Here is a 25,142-nt window from a genome sequence, read left to right on the forward strand (position 1 = left end):
TGAATTCTCCTTGTGTGTTGCCCATCCACCATGCTTTGTCTTCTCCCTTCATTCTAGGATTAATGTTATCCAGAATGCACTTCACCATATCTTCAGAAATTAGCTGTCGTAGTCTAGATGTATTCCACTGATCATTCAAGATCATTTCCTTCACTTCTACATCCTCATTTAGTCCTTGTGGTTCAGTAAAATATAAAGCACCTTGCTTTGTCCAGTTGTCCATCCAAAAACTAGCAGTCCCTTCTTTTTGTTGCCACCATATCTCATGTTCCACTTCGTCCCTAATTCTCATCATCTTTCTCCAAATCTGCGATGCCTCTCTGTTTTGAGTAATTGTAGGGTGGTGCTTTTTACAATATTTGTTCCACATAAATGTACTCCACAAAGATGTTTTAGTTCTAAAATTCCACCACAACTTAGCAAATAGAGCATCAGATATATTCACTAGAGACCTAAAACCTATTCCCCCTTCTCTTTTAGGATAACACATATCTGACCAAGCAACCCAGTGTTTTCCTTTAACTCCAGAATAGTTTCCCCAGAAAAACTTTGACAAAATCTGGTGAATCTGATCTATCACACCCTTTGGAGGTGTCATAGTAGATAGCATGTATATAGGCATCGATTGTAATACATGATTTATCAGAATGAATTTTCCACCAAAAGTCAAGAATTTATTCTGCCATGAAAAAATTCTCACAGCAACCTTCTGTAAAAATCCTTCGAAATAGCTTTTATTCCCCCTCCCATAATATATGGGACAGCCTAGATACGTGAATGGGAAGTTTCCAGGCCTTATACCAGTCAGTTTTCTCAGCCTTATAGTCACCACCAACGGAGCTTTTTCATGAAGATAAAAGAAGCTCTTATCTTTGTTGATCATTTGTCCCGACACTCTTTCATACTCCTTTAATATCTTCATCATATGTAGCACTGATTGTCTCTCTGCTGAACCAAATAGAATGGTGTCGTCTGCATATGCTAGATGATTAATCTTAGGGCTCCATTTCGGCATACCAAAACCTTTAAATGACTCATGTTCATTAAGATCTTTAAGGCTTCGGGAAAGAACCTCAGCTGCTATCACAAATAATGTTGGGGAAAGTGGGTCACCTTGTTTTAGCCCTCTAGTAGAGTGGAAGAATCCATGGGCCTGTCCATTAATCATTACTGAATACCAATTCGCCGAAATCAATCTCCAAACCATATCTATAATTACCTCTGAGAAACCAAAATTTCTTAGCACTTTGGTCAAAAATATCCAATCAACCCTATCGTAGGCCTTAGCCATATCTAGCTTTACCACTACATTTGTTTCTTTGCTTCTTAAGTGCATGTCCCTAATTATTTCCTGGGCTAATAACACATTTTCTGTTATACTTCTCCCTTTAACAAAACCACTTTGATTTTGAGAAATAATATTTGGCAAAACTCCTACTTAACTTGGACAAATCATAGTAAATTTATATGATTTGGTGAAAACTAAAAAAAAAATGTTGGGAAAAGCATTTACACTAAAATATCTCTAGCCGCATTTTCTAATAATCCAATTACATAGTACAAGGAAGGAATCACTATGTCAAACCGTTTATTAAAAAAAGCAAAGGAATGAACAGTAAGAAGAAGAAAATGATGAAGAATCTAACATGAACAGTCTCACACAACCTATATACACAAGGAACAAGCTGGTATATAGAATGTTTTGCAGATTTGATTTTAATCAGAAACGCGCACTACAAGCAATCCAACCTATAACCAGCACATCAAGAGTTTCAATCAGTGATATATCATCGAAGAATTCAGAGATTTTCCGGCAATTTAAAGTTTTGTGATCCACATATTTGATGAGAGCCAGTTTCCACAAAGAGCGTTACGCCACATTTGCTGCTATTGAAGCCATCCCAAAGAGAGAAGTTGACAGTTCCTGAGATTGTCTTCTTTGCAGTAATATCCTTTACAGAGCAAAGCTTCTCCAGCCTCCTGACAACATAGTCATTCGCAAGCATTTTTCCTTTGTTCTCTCCTGCAGCGATATCAGTGACCAGACCACCTTCGTACAGAGCAATCATCACGTTGGCACCATCATTGTCCACCTTACTCCTCAGAGATCCTAATAGAGATACTTGCAACGACTCTGGTGTTGGCCTCTCGAATGTCGCCTGTAATGTTTTTTCACAGCATAGACCAGATACAACCATTAGTTCATACTGAATCCAGTATTTTTGATACAGAATTGAGAAAACAACTAAAGTTTCAGCAAATACTGAATTCTCGACTCATAGTTTCCAAAGTACACTGAGTTCAGTTTAAGAAACTATACTAATCCCATTCCCAAAAAAAGCAGAAGAGTGTTGACCTGAATTTTACCAATTCAAGAAGTAAAGAATCAGAATAACGTGCTGAGGTCAAAATATAGCTAACATCTTCTTGATTCTGGTATGAAGTGGGATAACATGAACCTTTTTCAGATCCAAATGATCAAATCTCGAATTACACATATTAGCTTCTCATTGGCTTTACACCACATATTAGCTTATTATTTCCAGTACATTGTAACCTGGTGCAAGATCACGAGGAATTGATCAATCACGCATTAATTGAAATCTGCTATACCATTTCTCTGTATCCATTTTGATTGTTTGGATGAGATGGAATAACCAAAAGAAATCGGTAATGTAAAACATGATTTGTATTTGAAGAGAACCAAAATGCCCATTTTAGCTTCTCATTTCCAGTGATCAGTATATTGCAACTTGGTGCAACCATAAGTGATCACGAGGAATCAAATCAATCAATCCCACATTAACTGAAATCGACTATATGAATTCTCAGTACCCATTTTGATCAAAAGGAATAACCAAGACAAATTGGTTTAAATTGCATTTGAAGATAATAAGCTCATGTAAATCCAGGAGAAATCTCAGTAGCTCAGTTGGTTCGCTGCCTGAACTTTCAACTTGTTGGCAGTGGTTCGATTTCCTGCTTTGTAATCCCCTCACCCATTTCCCCATCCCCTACCCCGTTCGAAGACAAAACACCATTCATTCAAGTCTTTCTGGTACTCATGAATACTCTTTTTTTTTGGTTTCACACTCGGTGTCAGTTACCCCACTTCATACCTCGACTAATCCGGATCCGTGACGCATAAAGGCTATGAAACAGGAGAACACTCCTTACCAGATTTTTTTGATTTACTAAGTTCGAACCCGAAACCTTTGATTAATCACAATTGCTTCAATCATGCATATGATTCAATTAATTCATCAAACAGAAAGATTTTGTAACCATAAATTCAATCAAATAGTGCATTATTATGATCAATTTGCAACAATAACAAACCTGGAAGGAAGGAGCAGCAAATCTGGGAGCAGAATTGATACAGGAGAAAACAGCATCTTGTTCATTCCCAACACATTGAGCTCGTCCCTGAACCACAATTTGAGGCGTAAACATGGTATCTAGATTTAAGGCCTCAACATACGCTTTTTGTTTAACCGTCCATAAACTCGACCCAAATGGATCCTTCCAACCCATATAATCCCAATAATCCACATGATAAGCCAACAAAATCACCGGCATTTCTAGGTTAAAATCGCCTCTCCCAATCCTCGAAAACAATAGCTCCGCTTCAGGCGAGGTGGCGCAGCCTTGCGATGAGAATAACTCCACCACCACCGGCCCGCACCGTTTTTGCTCCTCCGCCGTTAAATCCGCCGTCGCACTGTCGTTATTCTTTGAGCTGAGATCTTTCGAAGAAGATTGAGAAGAACCGCCTTTGCCGAAGCAGGTGAAGAGACGGCGCCCCATTTTCCGACGAGTCGTCTCAAACCTGGTGATTCGTTAAAGCTTTAATGGAGAAAATTGTAATGGAATATATTTCTCAAAAATTAAACAATGTTTTTATGGGGTTTTCGAACTGAAGAAAAAAAATATGAGAAATGAAAATGGAAAGCTTAGAATAGTAAAAACACGAAGAGATGGTGGAGAGGAAAAGGTGGCGAAGCAAGTGCTTTTCAATATATTCATAGTTCCTTTATTACAACAAGACCCCCTAGCTCCTTTCCTTTTTTGTTTTTCTCGCTCGATGTTCGATATCCGAATTGAAATTATAATACACTAGATTTTAGGATAAGTGTACGGATATTTGATTTTAGAATTATATCTATGTTATATTTTGTAGTTTTAACATATATAATTGGATGAAATTTGTATGCGCACTATTATTTTCATATTTTATTTGCGAAATTACACTAAATAAGTTATTTCATATCAATATCATTCACATGTAGTTTGATTCAGTCTTTATTATCAGAACGTTAGTAATTTTAACTTATCATTCAAGCATTTTACTTGAATTTATATGCCAAAAGTTATATCTGATAGTAAGGTCATAATTTTATTTGCTTAATTAAGTCCATCAAATAAGTGTCATGTTCGATCATAACTTTGATTCGAACTATCCTAACTCTCATGGACCTTGCAATACGTAGAATGTTGACATTATCCAACACGTATAATATTTGAACTTTATACAAATGACATGCTTTTGCGTTCAATGAAAAGTATAATTAGAGGTGAAGTGACATTGCGGGGGAAGTGTCGTTACCGACACGAAGTAGGAGTCGGTGACACGTTATTTGGTAGGTTGAGTTGGATTTTGTCAGACGTTCCATCTGCCCACTTAATAAAAAGTGCGATGCCTTCACATGTAATCTCTTCAATAAACAATTAGGAGGAGAGGTGGAGAACTATATGTTATAATAAATATTATACGGGTTTTCCGGATAAAAAATAAAAAAGTCGTCACCTAATTATTTATCGATAGATTTTGTACTGAAAAAATTACATGTCACATAATTAGATCTGTTTACTACATTCTTTTTCTGTTTGTGGATGACGAATCCTGGTAGGTATGTAGCTGAGGACAAGTTGGAAGCCCATGTGGCTGTTGGCATAGCCACAAAATTTACATACAAAAAGATTGGTTATTGAAGATGTTACAAGCAAACAACATGGATTGTGGTGCACTGGTGAAAGTGTTTCATCATTGATCAGAGGTCTCGGGTTTGAGCTTTGAGTATGGAGAAAATCTTGTTGGAATGAGCCCTGCAGTGCGCGATCCAGATTTAGTGGGAGCTCTAATGTGGTCTCCGGACACAGACACCCGAGACCTGGGTATGGAAAAAATCTTGTTGGGATGGGCCCTGCAATGCGCGATCCGAATTTAGTGGGAGCTCTAATGTGGTCTCCGGATACTGACAGTGAAGTTACATGGAAGGAAGTTGTCTTTAACAACTAGCAAATAATAATATATTCAGTATAATTTTATAAGTGAACCGTATAAAGTGCAGTGTGTATATATGCAATCCTATTTCTACCTTATGAAAATAGATTTAGAGGTTATAATTTTCGATAGATGGTCTAACTCCAAATTAAATTAGGTAAAAAGTAGTTATTCTATGATTTAGATCCACTTCCCACCAAAATGTCCATTCATTTATACTTTCTATTATCAAATTGGCCACCTTCACTGAAAAGATTTAAAGAAAGAAGGGAAATGACAACCAAAACAAGATAACCAAAACCAAAATAGCCTACAATAACCTGCCAGCACGAAGAAGCAAACAAAAAGCGAGTGGTGTACTATTAAACACGCAATTTATTTATGACGTGTGATCGAGTCTCTTCTTTTTCTTTTAAGAATAAGAAAGAGTTGTCTTGATATTAGGGGAGCTAAAAATCGACTCGTATCTACCTGGATGAACTTTAACTATATTTAAATTTTATATTTTAAAATAAAATTTAGATTTGAAACCTAATTGTTAATTAACATCTCAGATCATTATTTATGAATGTAGAAATTATAAAATAAAAATTCTGACTTTGCGTATCCTTAATATTAGTAGTACTATTTTATTTACAATATTTTTTGAGCTTTTGTTGAGGTGTTTTTGGAGGATATAAACGTATGTACACTTCAGCACTTCTCTAATCACCATTCCACACCACCTTCTTCACTTGTTGGGTTGTGAAATTGAGATTTGAGGGAAATACATTAATGCATAATTCTAGGCTTGACAATTGAAGTGTGGATAACATAATATAAGGTTCGATATTGGATAAATAAAAAACTAAAGAAAATCTACTTTGACCGAAATCAAATTCGAAAGCTACCTCATGAGTTGAGATTTGTCCAACATCATATAAAAAGATAAATTGCGACTACATTCACCACATATATAATTAAGTCTGTACGTACGTATATATAATTAGGTAAATTTCGTAGCCATATACTATTAGAAAAAGTATTAATTGGCAAAACAAAAGCTAGCCCACTATATTTGTCATTTTACTCAAGTGGACATTTGGAATTATACTACAATATCACTTTAATTTCTTAACCTATGAGTCTAATTATTGACCTCCACACATTCAGGATCCTCATCTATATGCTCTTTTATCCTTATATAATTCAATAGAAAATAGAAAATGATATAAACACAAAAGGAGAAAAAGTGAAAAAGAAAGGCAAAAAAAATCACACCTTTTTTAAAAAAATAATAAAAAAATTCAAGATGTTGGAAGGGAAAGCAGTAATTGGAGACACAGATATGTTGGGAACCATGCAACAAGATGCATTAGATTTAGCTGCAAAGGCACTTGACTTCTTTGATGTCACTGAGGCCACTGAAATTGCACGTTTTCTTAAAAAGGTAACAAATCATATATAGATCAATTGTTTTTTATTTTACTAAGGTTTTATATTTTATAGTAATAGGTAGAGTCAAATTTAGGATTTAGACTTCATGAATATACTGATTGCATTTTAAATATTACAAATTTATGTAAGTTGAGAGTGATCTACATCTGTCAATTTATAATAATGAGATTCAAATTCGATAGTGAATTTCTCAACTTGAACTCGAGCCTAGTCATCTTTACTACTGCTAGAAAATTTGTATAACAAGGGGATATATAAAAGCGAAAATAATTTACTTATGAACATAATAAAGGGATTTAATTGCGGCTAAAAGCTAGTAATTTTGATAAGAGAATTCCTAATTATTCAGAAGAATATTGTTATATCGTCTGAGATTTGAACTTATATTTCTCTCTAGGTTAAAAGGATTCAAATATACAAATATAATTACTTCATGATTGAATTTCCTTCCTTTTATATGGTTTCACCACTATAAAGGGTCTAATATACCCTTCAACTTTGTCATTCAGAGGGGATATATCCTTTGAACTGTATAGTTTAATTTTTTCCTCAAAATGAGTTAATTATGAATTACTAACCCTTTTTTTTTTTTTTTGAATTAGGAATTTGATACGATGTATGGATCGGGTTGGCAATGCATAGTAGGGACAGATTTTGGTTCATTTGTAACACATTGCTATGGTTGTTTCATCCATTTCTATATTGGCAGCCTTGCTATTTTGCTCTTCAAGGGCTCTGCTGCCCTTGAGGACCCGAAAGCCGAGGCCGAGGCTGAAGCTGACCGGTTTTCCACTCTCCAGGAAATAGCGTGAAGTCACTTCTTCATTAATTTTACCGTTATCAACCAAGGCATATATATACACTCCAATGTACAATATTAGGAAGTTTCAAAGTCGTAATTTCACATTTATATTATCACATCTATAAGTTATATATGTCAATTCGATCTCTTTCCTTTTTTCGGTGCTACATTATTTTCTTCCAAGGAACGGAGTTAGGGTTGGGGTGTATAATAACCTGAATTCAGCCTTTTAGTTGTTTCATCTACGATATAGGAAAAAAAGAGTTGGTATATAATTTTTTTTTGTATAAAATTTAAAATGGTGAATTGAGGTCGAGTAGACTGATGGTAAGAACTTGCATTTTTTACTTCATGTCGTGAAATTTTCACAGGTCAACCTTAAAGAAAAAACAGGCATATTTCAAAGGATACTATAAATGTATTGCAAGAAAATCCTTCGTATTATTAATGTATACCAATTGAAGCTCGAAAACATTTAGACTTATACGTGTATGGTGTACCATAGGAAAAGGGAAAAAAGAGTGCACCCTCATATATATAACGATCTGAAACTTTTAAGTTTTCAATTAAATAAATGTGACAAGGGCTAAAAGACCTTTTTAAGTCTTTCAATTAAATAAAAGTGACAAGTGAGTTGTTGGAATAACTTCGGTAAGTGTCCAACTATTTCTTCCAACAACTATATTAGTTTTTCCACATTGCACTAGTTATTCTAACAACTAATCAGTTGACCAACAACTAAGGACTGACACTTAATTGACTTCTATCATATCAAGTCAATATTTCGTAAGAGCGTTATAGGTTTCGATAATCTCCATATATATCCCTTATGCTTCTCTTCATTTTCTTTTTCAAAAATATATGTATATAGACATCTTCAGCTAATTCTTTTAGTGAAATATGTTTATAGAGCAATGCACTTGTAATTATGGTTTAATTCAACTCCTGGCTTGATTAAACACAGAGGTATGAAGGGGACTCCTTGAGCACATATATGCTTTGGAATTACCATCCAATGCAAGGGATAATAAAACAAAAGAATCCAATGGAAACAGTTTCAGAAGAAAATTGTATTAATTAGTTGTATGGGGTGCCATGATTTATTACCCTTGCTAGACATTTATGGAGTAAGTTAGTAAGTGATTGAGGGCTACCTTAGATCAGCTCTTACCATAGGCTGATTTTGACATATTTTAATTAGAGTGAATCTGATTCTTCAATTCAATTACTTTTTTAATTCAACAACTCGTGGATGTAGAAAAGTGTGTGAATGGCATACGCAAGATCGGAAATTGACAATTGAAAAATTCATTTAGTATAGTCCGTTAGGAAAAGTTGGCTAATCGTACACAGCAGACTCGAATTACTTTGGTTCTGGAAGACATATGAGTCTGAACGCTTTGGCAAGCTGGGAACTCGAGGATTTTTAAGCAAACATGAAACAACGATTAAAATAGAGTGCGTGGATATAAAAATAGGTTTAAATACCATAAAATTTCATATTCAAATTCTTGCCTGGACAAAATACTAGTGATCGATTTATTCTCATCTATTCAAATCTTAATAAATGACATTATCCAATATTTATGTTGGTTGCAAATTAATTCGTACATCACAATAATAAAATAAAAATCCAAAAAGCTTGACCAATGACCATATATAATATTGTACTACTACATGTTAGCAAGATAAAACTCTGGATAGAAGGATATGACATGGAGATACTCAAAATCTACTAAACACTTCTCATTGGTTGATACAAAAATTTCAAAAGTATTTCACACCACAATTTTCTAAAACACAAGAACCAGAATTGTTGGATGGACCCCTCCAGATATTTTCCAACAGTTATTCTTTATATATAAATTGTGCAAAAAACTTAGTGAAAATTGTGAGGTTCAATTAATTAAGAGAGAAATTAAGAAAGAGAAGAAATGGCAGCAACAGGCAGCTCAGCCACAGTTGTTAGAGCAACTCCATTTTTGGGCCAGACCAAATATGCTAACCCCCTTAGGGATATAGTTCCTATGGGCTCTGCCAGATTCACTATGGTAATTTTTTTGTGTGTGTTTTTATAACTGAGTTCGAAAATTAATATTATTGAAATTCAAATAAATTTATGATTCGTGTAAAAAGATGCTGAATTCAGTTGAATCTGTTTTTAATGTTTTGTTAGAGTAATGATTTGTGGTATGGACCTGACCGTGTCAAGTACTTGGGACCATTTTCTGCTCAAACTCCTTCATACTTGACTGGAGAATTTCCTGGTGATTACGGATGGGATACTGCTGGTTTATCTGCTGATCCCGAGGCCTTTGCCAAGAACAGAGCTCTTGAGGTACTTTCTTTTTTCTTTTACTAGTAGTAACATACATTTATGTGACTAAAAATCATTTCGTGAAATTGTTTCTAAATATTAAAGGTATCATTTTTATTAGGATAGAACAAAAAAGTGAAGCATACCACAGAAAATCTACAAATTTAAGACTCATATAATTGTCGACGATTAATTTAGGATTGAGACATAGTTGATCGATTGATATTGATTAAAATTGTGTTAATAATTCTAGGTTATCCATGGGAGATGGGCCATGCTTGGGGCTTTTGGTTGCATTACACCAGAAGTTCTTGAAAAATGGGTAAAAGTGGACTTCAAAGAACCAGTATGGTTCAAAGCTGGAGCCCAAATCTTCAGTGAAGGTGGGCTGGACTATTTGGGCAACCCAAACCTTGTCCATGCTCAGAGCATTCTAGCAGTATTGGGCTTCCAAGTAGTACTAATGGGCCTTGTAGAAGGTTTCAGAATTAATGGGCTTCCTGGAGTTGGTGAAGGCAACAATCTCTACCCAGGTGGTCAGTACTTTGACCCATTGGGCCTAGCAGATGACCCAACAACTTTCGCTGAGCTCAAGGTTAAGGAGATCAAGAACGGAAGATTAGCTATGTTCTCCATGTTTGGATTCTTCGTTCAAGCTATTGTCACCGGCAAAGGCCCACTTGAGAACCTATTGGATCACCTTGACAACCCTGTTGCTAACAATGCATGGGTTTATGCAACTAAGTTTGTTCCTGGATCTTAAATTTTTTACATTTTGACTTCCTCCATAAGAGCCTTTGTAGTTTGTACCACTCAATCATTCATAATGCAAATATTTGGCAAATGAAAATTATTTTACATACACTTGAACCAGTAGCATTCATTTGGATATGCATTAACGAATAAGTTAAATTCAGCTATATGAACCTTCACTATCCATATCGTAACGTTCAAACATGACAAAAACTTAAAACAGTTTTCAAAGTATAGGGGTGAGTCACATGAACAGCTTATACATAATAAAAGTAGGACAACATTGGTGAAAAGAGTTGAAGGGAGAAACTAGAATGCTCATAAGCAAAAAACAATGATACCATCACATTTAGCCACTCATTGTGTTGTTGTGAACAATCAAGTAATGACTTTTCTACAATTGATCACCATCTTTCAACAACAACTAATTACAACATTTGCTAATGCGAAAAGACGTGGACTGAGAAATTCAATCCGTTTTTCGCAAGCTATCTAATATACTTCCACAACCTAGCATTGTTTACAACAGGCTATATTCACAAACAAGTTCTTAACTATCTAGCTGAGCGATTGCAGAGATGCGTAATTGAGCACACGTACGTACTATTTCCCAATCTCCACCAACTTTGCTAACTTAGCAACCATAGTTGGGGAAATTAGTTCCATCTATTAACACCCTAAAGAAGAAGACGAAAATTATTTTAAGCTAAAATCACTTGCTCTTCTTACCCCACCATTTTCTATGACTCTTCCCTGCTTTAGAATGAACAAGCTTGTGTACTTTTGACTTCGTCTCTTTTAACCGGACCTTGTACTCTTTTTTCCATTCCTCAAACCTGTGTTTAAGTCTTCGATACTCATCTGCAGGATTATTAGTAGAATGTAATTGCCCTGGCTTCAAGTGAACAATTGCCATGGCTTCGTTGTCAAAATTCTGCTTCCGTTGTTCAAATTCCATTGTAAGGTGGCTGATTAAGGATAAACCACCATTAACCTCTCTATTAGCTACAACACCCAAGCTGTTGTTAGAAAAGTTAATTGGAGTGCGTCCCGCAGGAGTGTCCATAGATGTTGCATCATCAGAATCATAATAGTGAGGAGATGGGGAACCTTCAAGCTTTCCAGGTCGACCAGTAGTGTCACCAGCGGCAAGAGTGTTCTTGGCTGCAGCTAGACTAGCCTGCTTTAACAAAGCAATCAATTACCTTGTAAATTCATAAATATGAGTTCACAAGTAGAAACTCAATTTCCAGCATCAGCAGTATCAGTAGAGCATTCATAGAACTACAGATACCAAGAACTAGAGAAAATGAACTATCTAGGATCATAGTGCTGCTTACTCACTTGCAATGATGTCATTTGCTTTTGCCACATCTCCTCCATTGACCTCATCTTGACCTCATATTCTAAGCATCGGGCCTCGAATTGGTTTGCTTGTTCCTTCAGGGCAGCATTTTCCTTTTCCTTCTGTTCAATGGTTGCCTCGGCCTTTGCAACCCGTCTTTCGAGGTCTTCTACAACAGATGGTAGGATTTCTCGAGGCAACTCCTGCTTGCATAAAAAATTCAAACTTACTACTACAGATTCTCAAGCAGTCAGTAAAAATATCAAAGACTGCATTGCTGCCTCAACTGTTTGCAGCAAGGGGAAGGCATGATAAATGAAGCCATTATCCTGATTTATCCATCAGTGATTCTTCACCAACTGTCCTTTCCCTTTCCCCTTTTAGCTTCTATATGGGAGAGGGGAAGGACTAATGTATAAGCCAAAAAAGGGCCTTACTAATCATTCTCTCACCATATTTTTCTTTCAATTTCAATAATCAAACACTCGGCATTTTCGAGATGCCAGGGTATTTCATCTTCCAAAGAAAGAATAAAAAATGAAGAAAGATTCCCCTGAATCCTGAAATCAGAAAACAGTTGCATACCCAAAAATGGTTTTAACTATCCCCCCCAAAAAAGAAGAAAAAATGAAATACCTAAAATTGGCTTCATGAAACAGGCCACCAAATTCTTAAAGATATTAGTCCGGAAGCAGACTTTACAATTCTGAACGAAGAAACACGAAAAGTTACAATAAAATCTATGGCAGAACTTTTAAAATGCTAATTATTCCATTATAAGGTCTATTAAGGGAATAAAAAATGAGGCATGAGGACTACTAGTAAGGATAGGTGTGAATCTTTATCACAGAGTACCTTGACCTCCGTCTTTCTGCCTGATCTTCGTTTGTCTACATTTAACATTTTTGAATTCTGCAGTTTACGAAGATCCCTTCTAGCCAACCAACCACGAATAGCTGCAAAAAAGATGTGTAAGTTTATATTTTGTTTCACAACCAGCTGCCAAATAGAAGATGTGTAAATCTATATTTGGTTTCATATATTTGATACAATGCAAATAACTTTTACCTGATTGTATCTGCACAACAGCGACCAGCTGCTCATCACTTCCTTCACGAGCAACCTTCCCTTTAGACATCACTAACCCTTTAGACATCACTTTAGTATTATACAGCCTTCTTTCTATTTCACCACGAATAACTATAAGAACAAATGTTGACGTCAAACATCAGGTACAATTCAACATTGGAAGCTTATAATTTAATTATATTGATGCATCACCTCAAAATTGACCCGGTTCACATAACTAGTTACTTTTGGAACTTCCAACATTGGTTCAAAGGCAGTTAATTATAGTTTATTAAATAAAAATTATGAAGACAACATTGTAGTTATATGTTTTTTCTTTTTCTAAAACCACTTGAATGGCATCCCCAAGTGCTCAAAACTTTGAAGATATCTAATATAGTCTTGAAATGGAAAAATACTCATACAACCTGACAGACACAACATTCTTCATGAATATCATCTTCTATTGTATTCTAAGAAAAAAGGGAAGAAAAGAGATGAGTTGCAAAGGGATCTGCTTTACATGATTGAAGTATGATTACTCCTCCTTTCAGCTCATGGAAGTGCCGACGAGCACGATGACCACGGAAGCACTTCTGCACCTCAAGAGTACCTTGCAGAACTTGGTTCCTTACATCCTCCAATGATGCAATCTACATGTAAGAGGGACAGAAGTTCACTTATAGGCACACAAAAGGAAATCCAATATTCAATAGTATGTGTCCATTGTCCCACTAGAAGCCCATATTGGGTATATGTCAGAGAAAATATGTTATATCCATAAGCCATAACTTTTGCCATTTTTATTGTTTGACCACTCAAAACCCTTCTCCAAACAGACATATGCCTCTAAAAATATGATTTTTCCTCAAAGTGGTGCCACCAGTTTGGAAGACACCACACTTTTTTCAAGATAACTATGGTGTCTGGGCCAGCTAGCGTGCACATCGACACACCACATGTTTTTCAATTATCATTATTTGGTTCGACTATATAGTAGTAATGATTAGAAGAAAATTAAAATTTCTGGTGCTTCCTTTAGATGATTTCGTAAATGACATAAATTCTTTGCAAAGTAAACATATCCACACAAGAGAACAAGAAACCATGAACTCACCTGTCCTGATCGGAAATATAACTTTGTATACCCAACTTGGTACAGTTCCGGAAGAATACCAAATTGATGAAGAATGGCAACTGACATACTTAAAGGATCTTGGCATGCATTATCCTTTGGCAGAAGGAAACCGTACCTAAAATACCGCAATCACATATATAAGTTGACGAACAACCAAAAGAACAAATCAGCAACAAACTAAGGATCGTGTATGTCACCTGCTTGTGAATTCTTGATGTGTTAACCTAGTAGGATAGCCAGATCTTGATATTCTAACCACCTCAAGAACACCACAGCATCTGAGCTGTTCTATGACAAGATCTTTGTCAGACATGCCAGGAAGCTGCTTATTATTTGGTTTTATGCAACATATGAAATGTGGTATGGTATTTTCCAATTGCTGCATCAATTCGAACAAATTATCCTGCCAGAATTTGATAAAGGACAACATTGAGAAACAATCATAGCACCTCAAGATACAAACTTTTATTTTCCAAATGTTTAGTTTGTCAGCATGATCAAGTTCTATAGAAAATAACCACCTTAAACTTAGTTGCAACGCTTTGCTTCTTAAAATCTAGCACCCTTGTATCAGTTGATGGAATTGAGAATTTTTTTTCTTCAGGCAGGTGACTATCACTTGATGAGAGTAGCTGAATAATGTCAGGATGCAACACATCTCTGTTCTTTGCTAAGAAGCCAGTTGCATCATAAGTTACCTGCAAAACTCATATACGTAATTATAGAGTATGTAAAGAACCAAGGAAGTCAACCATAACTTCTGTCTCTAAAACAAATGATGTGGCTTTGTTGCACCAAAAACTAAGCAAAGACATATTTGAATTTAAGGTTAATTATATAGTCCTTCTTGCCTTCAAAAGCTCTAGCGTTTCTCTCTCCAAATTACCCACCATACCAATACTGAAATGGACTTCCAGATGTTCCTAGATATTTGGATAAATCCGATTCAAGCCATGATAGCAAAAGGTCCATTGATATTTAGGCATGCACCAGTCCCCAAAATATAAAGCAAGAAAGAATATGTTACAAGAACTACTGAAAGATAACCAAAATAGAGAGCGGTTGTCTGAGATTATTGAAATAGAGAACAATTACATGATTCTGGAATTCTTTTCCACTAAAAAGTGCTAGTACTGGCACAAAGAAAGAAAGTTCTTCTTGCAGCACCCATGGAAAAGAATCTATCATCAATCACCACAAAAAGAGGTATGATAAAGTAAATCTTCCAGATATTATCGGTGTAGTGGTGTAGTTTGGATTGAAGATGGAAAATCACTTGTGAGAAGTTATAAGAAGGGTCATCACAAGATACAGCTAGAGGGTCACTGGTCAAGAGGCACACCCCCATTGGTGGTAAATGAAAACAAGCATAATGCCACCAAAACAGTAATCGAAACAAGGATGGTGCCGCCAAAATGGTCACTGTAATAAAACCATGAAAAGAAAGAAAAACTCTCCCAACAATTGAGCGTAAGTCTGACCATGGGAATGTGAAAGCTATCAAGTTTCTTAACCAAAATCGTGAAAATACTACTAATGTCGGTAGAAATTGAACAGGACTAGGAAGGATGCATTTATAAGAGAAACTGACCTCTCCAGCATAATGACGAATACAAAATTCTTCTCTTTCAATTTTAAAGCAAGGGCTAGATTTGATGTGCTGCTTAAGTTTACATGCAAAGGTCAAATCTGTGGCTTTTAGGGAATTTGATTCTTCATTCAACAAAGATATAAGGCCAATTGGCTTCTGCAAAATGAAAATGGAAGTTCATCTATCAACTGCTATGTCCATCAAATAAATGTTGAAGATTGCTCAACTAAAATACAGAGATCTTCTTTATGATTGACATTGGTAATTCGACTCGAGATATTGCAATAGAATTTGTGAGTTGTGACTACATAAGCATATTCATTTTTATCCTTCTCATACAACTCAACAATTAAGCACGGAAAGAGTAATCAGAATATGCAAGACTTCACTCGAAAGAAGTAATATGACAATGAGAAAATTGGTGTGGAAGCTATATCAAATACAACTTGTGACAATACAAACAGATAATTTTTATCCTTCTCATCCAACTTAATAATTAAACATGGAAAGAGTAATCAGACTAAACGAGAAAAAGATGTAAAAATCAAACAAAAAAACAAAAAGAGCAACAACAGAGTGACATCTAATTAAGTACGATTGTAAACATCTAATCCAGGGCAGAAGAAAGTTGTCAGCTTATATAAGCTCCTGACGCCAAATAAATAGGAAAAAGAACCAAAAGGAAGAAATACCTTTTCAAAAAGATTCAGACACTCTTGGTTGTCTTCAAAATCTACTTTTGACCAATCAATTCCGTCCAATTCATATTCCTGAATCATAAAACATCAGTTCCTGCATTGACATCTAAAACTGATACTGCAAGGAATATCTTCAGGAGAGTATACAGCCCAAAAATGCCACAGGATAACTACAGAGAGAAAACTGAGTGTAACAATCCTGTGTTTGTTCTTAAGCCGAGGGTCTATCAGAAATCACCTTTCTACCTCCCTAGTTAGGGATAAGGTTTGCATACACTCTACCCTCCCTAGACCCCACTTGTGGGATTACACCGGGTCTGTTGTGTCTGTTCTTGTTGTAGTAGAGGTAAGGAATGAAGCAATAAGAATGATGTAGGGAAGATCATGATATGCTTACCTCTTGCTCGAGCTTCAATAGATGTCTGTTGACATGCTGCTGGAGCCTCTCATTTGCATAGTTTATCAAAAATTGTTCAAATGTGTTTCTCTGACAAGTGGGAATGGGAGTGTCAAGGTGGATAAGAAGGAATCTCCTATGCTGAATAACAGTAAAAAAATCACTCACAGATCAATTTACCTTAAATGATTCAAAACCGTAAATGTCTAGAATATTTATGGATCTACCCATCTGTTCTTTGTCCATTGCAAGGTTTCTGTTCATTTGATCTACTATCCAGTCAAACAAGTTTGCATAAATGAACTTTGCCAATGCATCTCTTCTGTCAGTTGCCTGAATCAGAGTTATAATGAGTCATGTTCTCTAGAGAAGAAATAGGAGTGCTAAATTCATATATTAGAATAATTAATAGTGAATAATACAGATTCTAGTTAATCTCGGGATGAAAATGTGAAACAAAGAGAAAATAGGAAGAGACTAAATATAAATGCACTTCAACAAACCTGCTCTACAGTTAAACTCCTGGCGATCTTATCCTTGCCAGCTTGTATTTGGCATGTTGATAAAGCTAGTATGAGGTCATTTACAGTACAGCCAATCAAGCTAGCAGCATTTGTAACAGCTGCAATATCAAAGATTGAGACAAACCAAATAGATAAAGAAGGCCTCCATACAAGAACAGGATATAAAAAAGTTGAAGACTTTGCATACAAAGTGAAAAAGAAACTTTACAAGTATTACAAAGTAAGACCATACAACAGGTGCAGGAAAGAATTATCATGAGAATACAGAAGATACTTGCATGACTCCGAACAACAGAGGTTTATGACAATGTAAAATGCTCTGGCCCAGAAACGTTGAAAAGCCTAAGATAAACCCTCATTCCTCAACAGTCAATATTGCAGAGAAATGGAGTTACGAAGAGTACATCTGGAGTAAAAATAACTACTCCAACGAAAAACAACCAACTGACAAGCCGGAATATGATAGATTGTCCTTCACTCAAAAGCGAAGAAAGTGTTAAAGCTGAAACCGACAATATAGATGCTGAACAAAAGTCAAGTCCAGATATTCACAGTTGGAAAGTTAACTTACAATTGACCAAGAGTGTAAGATAATTTATATATGTATGAGGTTATGAAATCATATCCTCTAGTACATTCAGAAAGAACAAAACCTCAAGAGGATCAACATTAGCTAAATTGCTACACTGACAAGATAGCTCACCTTCACTTTGCACAACTTCAACATGACTTTCATCGTCAATTACTTGGAACGTTATGTTTCCCAGCCATAGAACTGAAGCAATCATCTGAAAAGCATGCTCTTGATCCCTTTCAGAAATCCTAACAGTATTTAGGGCTTCCTGGAAAAGTGAGAGAAACAAAGTAAATAATTATAAACAAGATCCAGAACAGCATTGAACTGAAAGAACAGAAATCAAACATAAGTTGACCAATTCTTATCCCTTGAGGCTCACCATAAGCTTACAAAATTCCTCAGCATCATCAACATCATGGATCACCAAGCAGCCACTCTGGTTGAGATATTTGTATTCTGATGCACCTTTTAACTTAAGTTTATCTGAGAAAATCAAATTAAAGTTCTGAAAACGAAATATTCTGCAACTTCTTTAACTAATTTATATTTTCAAAGATCTTTAACTAACACCACAGTGGCCCAGCCCCACTAAAGAAGAGAAATAGAAACAAAGAATATTTATAGAGCACTACAAAAAAGAAATTCGATCTCTTAAAAATTGTCCTTGCCAGAAAAACAAATAGTTATACACATGATATTGAAAGAACTTCCATTTCACAAGGTTTTCTAACGCCAACAAAATTTCTCACTTAATATTATTCATGAACTGTATGCATAACTTCTATATTTTTCTGCTAGAAAGTTCCACTTCCATTTTTTTTCAACAGTAATGTCCGGGCGAACTTGCACACCACTCTCATATTTCACAGGTTGTATGCATCCTCTCAAGTCTCACCAGAACATATTTTATCGGGTAACTCGACCCAACAAAGCTTAGGCATGGAAGAAATGACATAGGTTTGTCCCCTCTGTTAGGATTCAAATCCTGGTCCTCGTGCCACTTTCATGTTTAACGTCTTGTTGAAAACACTACAGTTTTGTGACTGCTACCTTACACTTGTATCCTATTATATTGATATTTTAATAACTTCAGAATCACAAGCCCAATTTCACCATTAGGATTACAGAATTGTTAGTTCTAGAGATATTCTAAAAACAACTCAGGTGTTGTAACCACACAGTATTAAAAACAAAAGTTGTTCTGACAGTGAAGACACATTGCAAGGCAAAAGCCATGTAAAGTCCTACGAGTGAAGTAAGCAACAAAAAGATACAAACAAAGGTCCAATATCAATTACAGACCTCTCAAAGTAGGTGGAGCCCCGGCACATAGTTGGTAAAAAATATGATAGGACCTCTCTCCATCAAGCAGCTGAACCACTCTCGACTGCCCAAAGAAGACATTATGCTTCAAAAGATTTAGATTGTGATAGTAATGGTATAAACTACAACAAGGAATCCATGGTAAAGGGGAGAAGAAAATCCCACCTTTTCAAGAATCACTACTCATTATTTTAGCATTGGCCAGTGGACATGCACAAAGATGTATAAAAGTCAGTAACAGTTATATCAAAGGACAATTACAATAAATTGCATTCTCTGAGAAAACCAAAAGACAATTACACTTACAGGTTTGTATTTTAGCACCACATATTCTTCCTGCTGTACTAAAATGAATTTCAATCAACTTTCCCTGCATCCATCAAGGATAACCATCAGAAAAAGTACAACAGATGGGGAAATAACACAAATAAGCTTTTCCACTTCTCAGTCCACCACTCCCATCCTCAAATGAAGGAAAGAAAAAGAAACATAGAATCAGGCATAGAGACTGACAAATCGACTGGAGTTATTGTTCCTGGAAGTTTTGGCATTCCCAAAGGCCTCCAATATGTAGCTTGTTTGCAAAACCTCCTTCTCTATCCCATTATTGCCTCCACCAAGCATAGCCAAGTATTCCATTGCAAACTTTGCTGTTTCCGTCTTCCCAGATCCACTTTCCCCACTGTATGAAATGAAAAGAAGTTAGTTCCTCCCAATCACTGAAACCGCGATGAGTTTGATAATTACAATCTAAGCCATCAATAACTGAAACAGAGTAGAAATACAAGTATCTGGCATCCCAAAAGATGACAAGGAAACATTTTCACATACCTTATGATAATAGATTGACTTATCTCATCTGCAAGATTAAAAAGGTAAAGAAAGAAAAAAGAATCAGCTTGCATCTAAAGTGTTTACGGAGTTAACAATGAACTTTTGTAAATAATAAGAATGAACATGGTTCTGAGGATAACCTTCCATCATTTGATCGTAGGCAGTGTCAGCAATAGAATAAACATGAGGATCATTCAAGAGCTTCTGTCTGTAAGCTGTAACAAATTCGTTCCCATACAATTCGATATCTTTGAACGGATTGATTGCTATTAAAGCAGGCCCTGCCTTGCTCTGCAGGCATAGGGGACAAAAAAAATTAAAAGAGAATAGACATGAAATTACATGTGAGGCATAAATGCAGTTTAATATTACGTACATATATCATATCTCGTGCATATCTGTTATGAAGGTTGTGAAGAACAGATGGCTCATTCAAATAACTAAGCTGCATGAGATCATCCACACCCTCAAGAACATCCGGATTAGCAGGTAATACCTCTCCTACAGGCACTGTCACAACCTACAGTATGACAAAGTTTAAGTCCAATTGCAGCTGTTCACTTTAAATATTTATCATAAGAAAATAGCAGGAATGCATGAACTTACACTGCCGTCAGAAAGTAACACCATAGCTTTCTCTCCTGAAGTTGATTGAATATGTCCTGATACCCATGCCCCATTCCTCAGACGACACCAGATGCGAAGCTTCTGAAAACAGAGCTTAGGAGTTAAGTTTGGTCATCTGAGAGCAACCAAGAAATCATCCAACAGTAATCAAACCAGACACAATGACAAAACTAGTGAAGCCAAATCCAGCACATGTACAAATTTTACTTATCATTTAGCTAAAAATGTTAACTTTTCTAGATTCATTCAATCAAACCATTCTCGTTCAAGGCGATTAAGACAGTCAACATGTGAAACTACTGAAAATAATGCTCTTATTACCTTCTTAACAAAATAATCCAGCCGATCATCCCATTCAGCTTCACTACGCCATTTCTCAACCTTCCCACCACTTACTTCCCGCAATCTCCCTGTGCTGTTCTTCTTCACTGAAGGCATTGCATACGGCGATTCGCTATCTTCCATTCCTTTCACCTTTATAGCACCAAAAACATTCCTTTTCAACCCTTTAGACTCTTCCTTCTTCTTACCATTCTCCAATTCAACATCAACTTTGCTTAACCTTTTGCTCAACGGTTGCCTCTGTGAAGGAGGCCTAGTTCTCGATGTAAGCTTAGGCCGAGCAGGTAACGCCGGCGGTAAGTCTTTTGGCTTCTCATTCTCATCCCTTTGCCGGAGAGAATCCAGCATTTCCTCTAACGAACTACGAACTATAGTAGACATTTTCCCCCCTGATTTGAAGTAAAATTACGTATACAGAAACTATTTCATTCAAATTTAAACAATATCTGAAGCAACATTGCTCCAGAAACAACTCCTAAAACCCTAATTCACTTTTTTTTCAAAAAAAAATCAAACCTTTACCAAGTTTCCACCATTTTCCTTAAACCTGGAAATCAAAATCCATCCTCACAACCCCAATTCCCCAAAAAAACGCATAAACCTCGAGATTTTGTAAGATATCAAAAGAAAAAAACACACAAAACCAAAAAAAAAAACAAATTTTACGAAACCCAATACAACTCTGAGTTGTTGAACTTTTTTTTCTTTATTTCCCACCGAACAAGAAGAAAAAAAACTACTTTTTAGGCTAAATCAAGAAAATGGGTACCTAAATATATATTTTTTTGCATGATATGCAAAGAAATTAAACTCTTTTAAGGAAGAAAGAAGAAAAACAGAGGGGAAAATGAAAATGGCTAATCATGAAGAGGGAAAGAAAGGTTTTTTATTTGTTGTTTATCAAATTGGTTGGTTTTTTATATTTTTAGAAAATCGAAAACTGCCGTTCAGATAAAACCAAAAATAGGAAATAATGGATATGAAAATTTGAAAATTTATCATGTTTGGTCTGAGTAAATATAATATAATGATTTGGATTGAAGAAACCGTTGGATTAATTTTATTTTATTTAAATAAATAAATTTGAATTTTAGAGTGGGGGCCTAAAGTAGTTGCTAAATTAGTGTAGAGTTGAAACTTTGAAGTGGCAGACAGATGCACCTGAAAGGGAAGCGGATAAAATGGTACATGCTGTAATTTAGTATTTGGTCATAAACTTTAAAAAAATATATTTGGCGATAAAAATTTTGAAATTAATAATATATTCTAATTTATATACACGGTTAAACATAATTTCAATTTTTTAGTTTTAATTTTATTGTAAAATGAAAATAATTATGATTTTTTTCAAGTTTCACAATTAAGTATGATTAAATGCTCACTATATTTGTTTCTATTAACTACAGCTGTAGGCTTCAAATTGATAATTCTTCCATTTTACATCTAAATTTTTTCAATGGTCAGTTAGAATTGACGAATTAAAACTAGTTGATAAACAGTCAATGTAAAAATATTATTCGTTTGGATTTAATTTGTTTGTCTTAATTTTCTTATTAAACAATATCTTGTTTTTTGGGCAACTCTTTCATTATAACTTTTCACATGATATGATTAAGGTCACGAGATTAAATGAGACTTTGGTACATTCTACGTATTTTTAGTTTAGGACCATAATATTCAAAACAAACTTTCTTTATTTTCTTAAATTCATGTCAAACTAAAATCAGACAAACAAATTAAAACTGAGAAAATATTAAATATTCAAAATGATTTTATGTAAATATGTGTTTGTATTTGTTAAAATAACTGAATTGTCTCAACTCTCAAGTACCATTTGTTCTTTCTATTTTGATTTTTTTATAATGATATTATTCCCCACATTTTCACAAGTTTTAACAATTTAAATTCTTTTTTTTTTGGTAATTCATGTAACAGATTGATTTAACTTTGACATGATATTTTTGTTAGATATATTATTTTATCATCTATACAAGAGCTTTTTAATTAGCGTCATACTCAAAAATCTACCTTATTGTAGTGGGGTTACTCAAATTTATAAAGCTGAAAAGGAGATTTATGCTTTTCTGGCTAGTTGCTTTTAGTTTTTGCTCTTTGTAGCTTATTTTGTTGTCTTTACATTGTGTAGCGTCACTTCTACTCTTCTTATTTTCTTTTTATTTGAGGCAGATAATGCTTAGATTTTATAATATGATGAAAAATGAAAGTTTCAATAACCTTGGGGGACCAAAAAAATAATAATCCCGAGGCATCAATATGGATTATGATGAGATGGATTCTTTCATCCTTAACCAGAGATATCAAATTCGAATCTAGGATGGAGACAACTTTGTAAAAGTCCCACCTCCAAAAATAGACCCTTTGAATATGCAAATTTAAATTGATTGAGCTTAACTCACGCACGAACACCGTGAAAACCAAAATGAGCCAAATGGCCCTCCTCTAATTACTCATGATAAACAAGGGTACTGGAGCTAGAGTTTAAATTAATAGTCCTCCTCTTAGAACTCATTATAAACAAGGTGAAGCTAGTGTTTAAATTACGAGTTCGATTAAATTCAATAACTTTAATTTAAAATTTTATATTTGTTTTAAGATATATAAATTATCGATAAAGAATTCAATAACTTAAAAAGGTTAAAGTATTAAATGCATAAATTTCAAATTCAAACTTCACTCCCCATTCCCCAAGTCATGTGATGTTTAGAAATATTATTATAAATTGATCATCTATGTCATGAAACTCCGTTCAAAAAAGAATAAACCTTATTCACATATAAGATATACTATGTATAAAAGATTTGAGCAAGATCTTTAATAACACATTAAGATAACTCATAAAAATATAATTTTTTTTAAAAAGGGACGAAAGGAGAACAAGACGAAAACGTAACAATCTATAACATCATTTTGTTCATTTGGAGCCACATAAGGAAATTTAAATTTTGAAAATTTTAAAGCACGTATAGTATACGTTTGAAAACTGGAATGCAAAATGTCAAAAAATATTTAATTATTTTTGTGACATAAAGTCAAAAAATGTTCTTTGTTGGACTCCTTTAATTTGACTTTGTTGACAAAAATAATATATTTTGCTAAAATTTTCTATTTGTAAAAAGTTCTTACAAATCTCTCCCCTACTAACTTGGACAAAAAAAAGTTTAAATTTTTTTTGCCTTTTTTGTTGATATAATTAAACAAATTGGAAATATTAGCTTGTAATGGATTTTTTTGTATATATGGTTTTCTTTTCTTATAGAAATTAATAATAAACATTTGTAAGTGTTATTAAATCGCTAGACGTAATTCTACTAAATCATATTATTAAATTAAGAATTAGGTAACTATGAAAAATCTCATTTTATGTAACAACTGATTTGGTATGTTCGCATACAATATGTCACATTAGACTAACTTAGTGTGATCACATACAATATGCCAAATCACATTGGACTGATTTGGTGTGATAGCATACAACAAGACAAAATGTTGTTTAATATTCTTACGTATTCAAACCTCAAAAGTTAACTCAAAATGAGGAAAAATGTTCAAGTTTTATAGAGAGTTCAGGGTTCTCGTCATTTACAAATGTGGGATGCTTGATTCCATTCATCAATACAATACAATGCGATGGTTATGAAATGATATATAACAACAATCTAAACAAGTTGTTAGAGATTTAATTTACTTACAACTTTTATATACAGCTTTTTATCTTATAATTGTGTTCGAATTAGCTTACACATATATATCATTCATCTACTTTGAGTGTTGGTCAAAGCAAATTTAAGAACTGTTTATTCCCATTATTAGTTAAGCTTCAATTTTGAATGACAAGTAATACGTTAATTGAGGAAAAAAGACATGCACAAATAGACGAGTGAGAATTTAAATAAATCTAAAACTGGGCGAGGTCATACCTAATCCTCCATCTGTGTTGGAGATTTATCCAATACTCATTATCATCACATGCCTAGCTATTTTACGTGATTGTAATTATGGCGAGAAATCAAAATTTCTATTAAGGAGATACAAAATATAAAGAAATAAACATCAATATTTATTAT

General features: G+C 34.6%; 4 protein-coding genes across 5 annotated transcripts; 2 read left to right on the top strand and 2 right to left on the bottom strand.

The window, feature by feature from the left end:
- Nucleotides 1–1,638: 1,638 nt before the first annotated feature.
- LOC125876710 (uncharacterized) lies at nucleotides 1,639–3,985 on the bottom strand. Its single transcript, XM_049557936.1, has 2 exons — nucleotides 3,340–3,985; nucleotides 1,639–2,159 (listed from the first exon to the last, which is right to left on the bottom strand). The coding sequence occupies exons 1-2, from the start codon at nucleotides 3,805–3,807 to the stop codon at nucleotides 1,800–1,802; spliced, it is 828 nt and encodes a 275-aa protein (XP_049413893.1). The 5' UTR covers nucleotides 3,808–3,985; the 3' UTR covers nucleotides 1,639–1,799.
- Nucleotides 3,986–6,515: 2,530 nt separating this feature from the next.
- On the top strand, nucleotides 6,516–7,690 carry LOC125876711 (uncharacterized). The gene is made up of 2 exons (XM_049557938.1): nucleotides 6,516–6,713; nucleotides 7,324–7,690. Exons 1-2 carry the CDS (start codon nucleotides 6,576–6,578, stop codon nucleotides 7,531–7,533), a joined length of 348 nt encoding a protein of 115 aa, XP_049413895.1. The 5' UTR covers nucleotides 6,516–6,575; the 3' UTR covers nucleotides 7,534–7,690.
- A 1,603-nt stretch (nucleotides 7,691–9,293) lies between these two features.
- Nucleotides 9,294–10,704, top strand: LOC125877996 (chlorophyll a-b binding protein 13, chloroplastic). The gene is made up of 3 exons (XM_049559291.1): nucleotides 9,294–9,574; nucleotides 9,700–9,861; nucleotides 10,094–10,704. Exons 1-3 carry the CDS (start codon nucleotides 9,458–9,460, stop codon nucleotides 10,601–10,603), a joined length of 789 nt encoding a protein of 262 aa, XP_049415248.1. The 5' UTR covers nucleotides 9,294–9,457; the 3' UTR covers nucleotides 10,604–10,704.
- Nucleotides 10,705–10,930: 226 nt separating this feature from the next.
- On the bottom strand, nucleotides 10,931–22,010 carry LOC125877997 (myosin-2-like). Of its 2 annotated transcripts, none has more exons than XM_049559292.1 (24): nucleotides 21,037–22,010; nucleotides 20,695–20,796; nucleotides 20,465–20,608; nucleotides 20,229–20,379; nucleotides 20,086–20,113; nucleotides 19,768–19,936; nucleotides 19,561–19,624; nucleotides 19,420–19,433; nucleotides 19,234–19,318; nucleotides 18,311–18,414; nucleotides 18,058–18,196; nucleotides 17,334–17,452; nucleotides 17,011–17,163; nucleotides 16,831–16,920; nucleotides 16,428–16,505; nucleotides 15,736–15,891; nucleotides 14,666–14,842; nucleotides 14,342–14,547; nucleotides 14,124–14,259; nucleotides 13,530–13,659; nucleotides 13,007–13,138; nucleotides 12,794–12,894; nucleotides 11,938–12,141; nucleotides 10,931–11,776 (listed from the first exon to the last, which is right to left on the bottom strand). In XM_049559292.1, exons 1-24 carry the CDS (start codon nucleotides 21,436–21,438, stop codon nucleotides 11,306–11,308), a joined length of 3,555 nt encoding a protein of 1,184 aa, XP_049415249.1. In that variant the 5' UTR covers nucleotides 21,439–22,010; the 3' UTR covers nucleotides 10,931–11,305. The 2 variants fall into 2 exon arrangements, with proteins under 2 accessions (XP_049415249.1, XP_049415250.1); XM_049559293.1 differs by having other exon boundaries at nucleotides 10,931–11,773; nucleotides 21,037–22,007.
- Nucleotides 22,011–25,142: the final 3,132 nt, after the last annotated feature.

Source organism: Solanum stenotomum, chromosome 9 (assembly GCF_019186545.1).
Source record: "Solanum stenotomum isolate F172 chromosome 9, ASM1918654v1, whole genome shotgun sequence".
Taxonomy (NCBI): domain Eukaryota; kingdom Viridiplantae; phylum Streptophyta; class Magnoliopsida; order Solanales; family Solanaceae; genus Solanum; species Solanum stenotomum.

Bases quoted from the DNA above. Each gene is read 5' to 3' on its own strand.
- LOC125877996 (XM_049559291.1), top strand. From the start codon at position 9,458: ATGGCAGCAACAGGCAGCTCAGCCACAGTTGTTAGAGCAACTCCATTT. The intron at 9,575-9,699 runs GTAATTTTTTTG...ATGTTTTGTTAG, and splicing joins GCTCTGCCAGATTCACTATG to AGTAATGATTTGTGGTATGG. The intron at 9,862-10,093 runs GTACTTTCTTTT...TAATAATTCTAG, and splicing joins CCAAGAACAGAGCTCTTGAG to GTTATCCATGGGAGATGGGC.
- LOC125877997 (XM_049559292.1), bottom strand. From the start codon at position 21,438: ATGTCTACTATAGTTCGTAGTTCGTTAGAGGAAATGCTGGATTCTCTC. The intron at 14,843-15,735 runs GTCAGTTTCTCT...TGAGTTTTGCAG, and splicing joins TTCGTCATTATGCTGGAGAG to GTAACTTATGATGCAACTGG. The intron at 12,895-13,006 runs GTAAAAGTTATT...TCTTTTTTGCAG, and splicing joins TGTTGTGCAGATACAATCAG to CTATTCGTGGTTGGTTGGCT.
- LOC125876711 (XM_049557938.1), top strand. From the start codon at position 6,576: ATGTTGGAAGGGAAAGCAGTAATTGGAGACACAGATATGTTGGGAACC. The intron at 6,714-7,323 runs GTAACAAATCAT...TTTTTGAATTAG, and splicing joins TTGCACGTTTTCTTAAAAAG to GAATTTGATACGATGTATGG.
- LOC125876710 (XM_049557936.1), bottom strand. From the start codon at position 3,807: ATGGGGCGCCGTCTCTTCACCTGCTTCGGCAAAGGCGGTTCTTCTCAA. The intron at 2,160-3,339 runs GTTTGTTATTGT...AAAACATTACAG, and splicing joins TTGCTGCTCCTTCCTTCCAG to GCGACATTCGAGAGGCCAAC.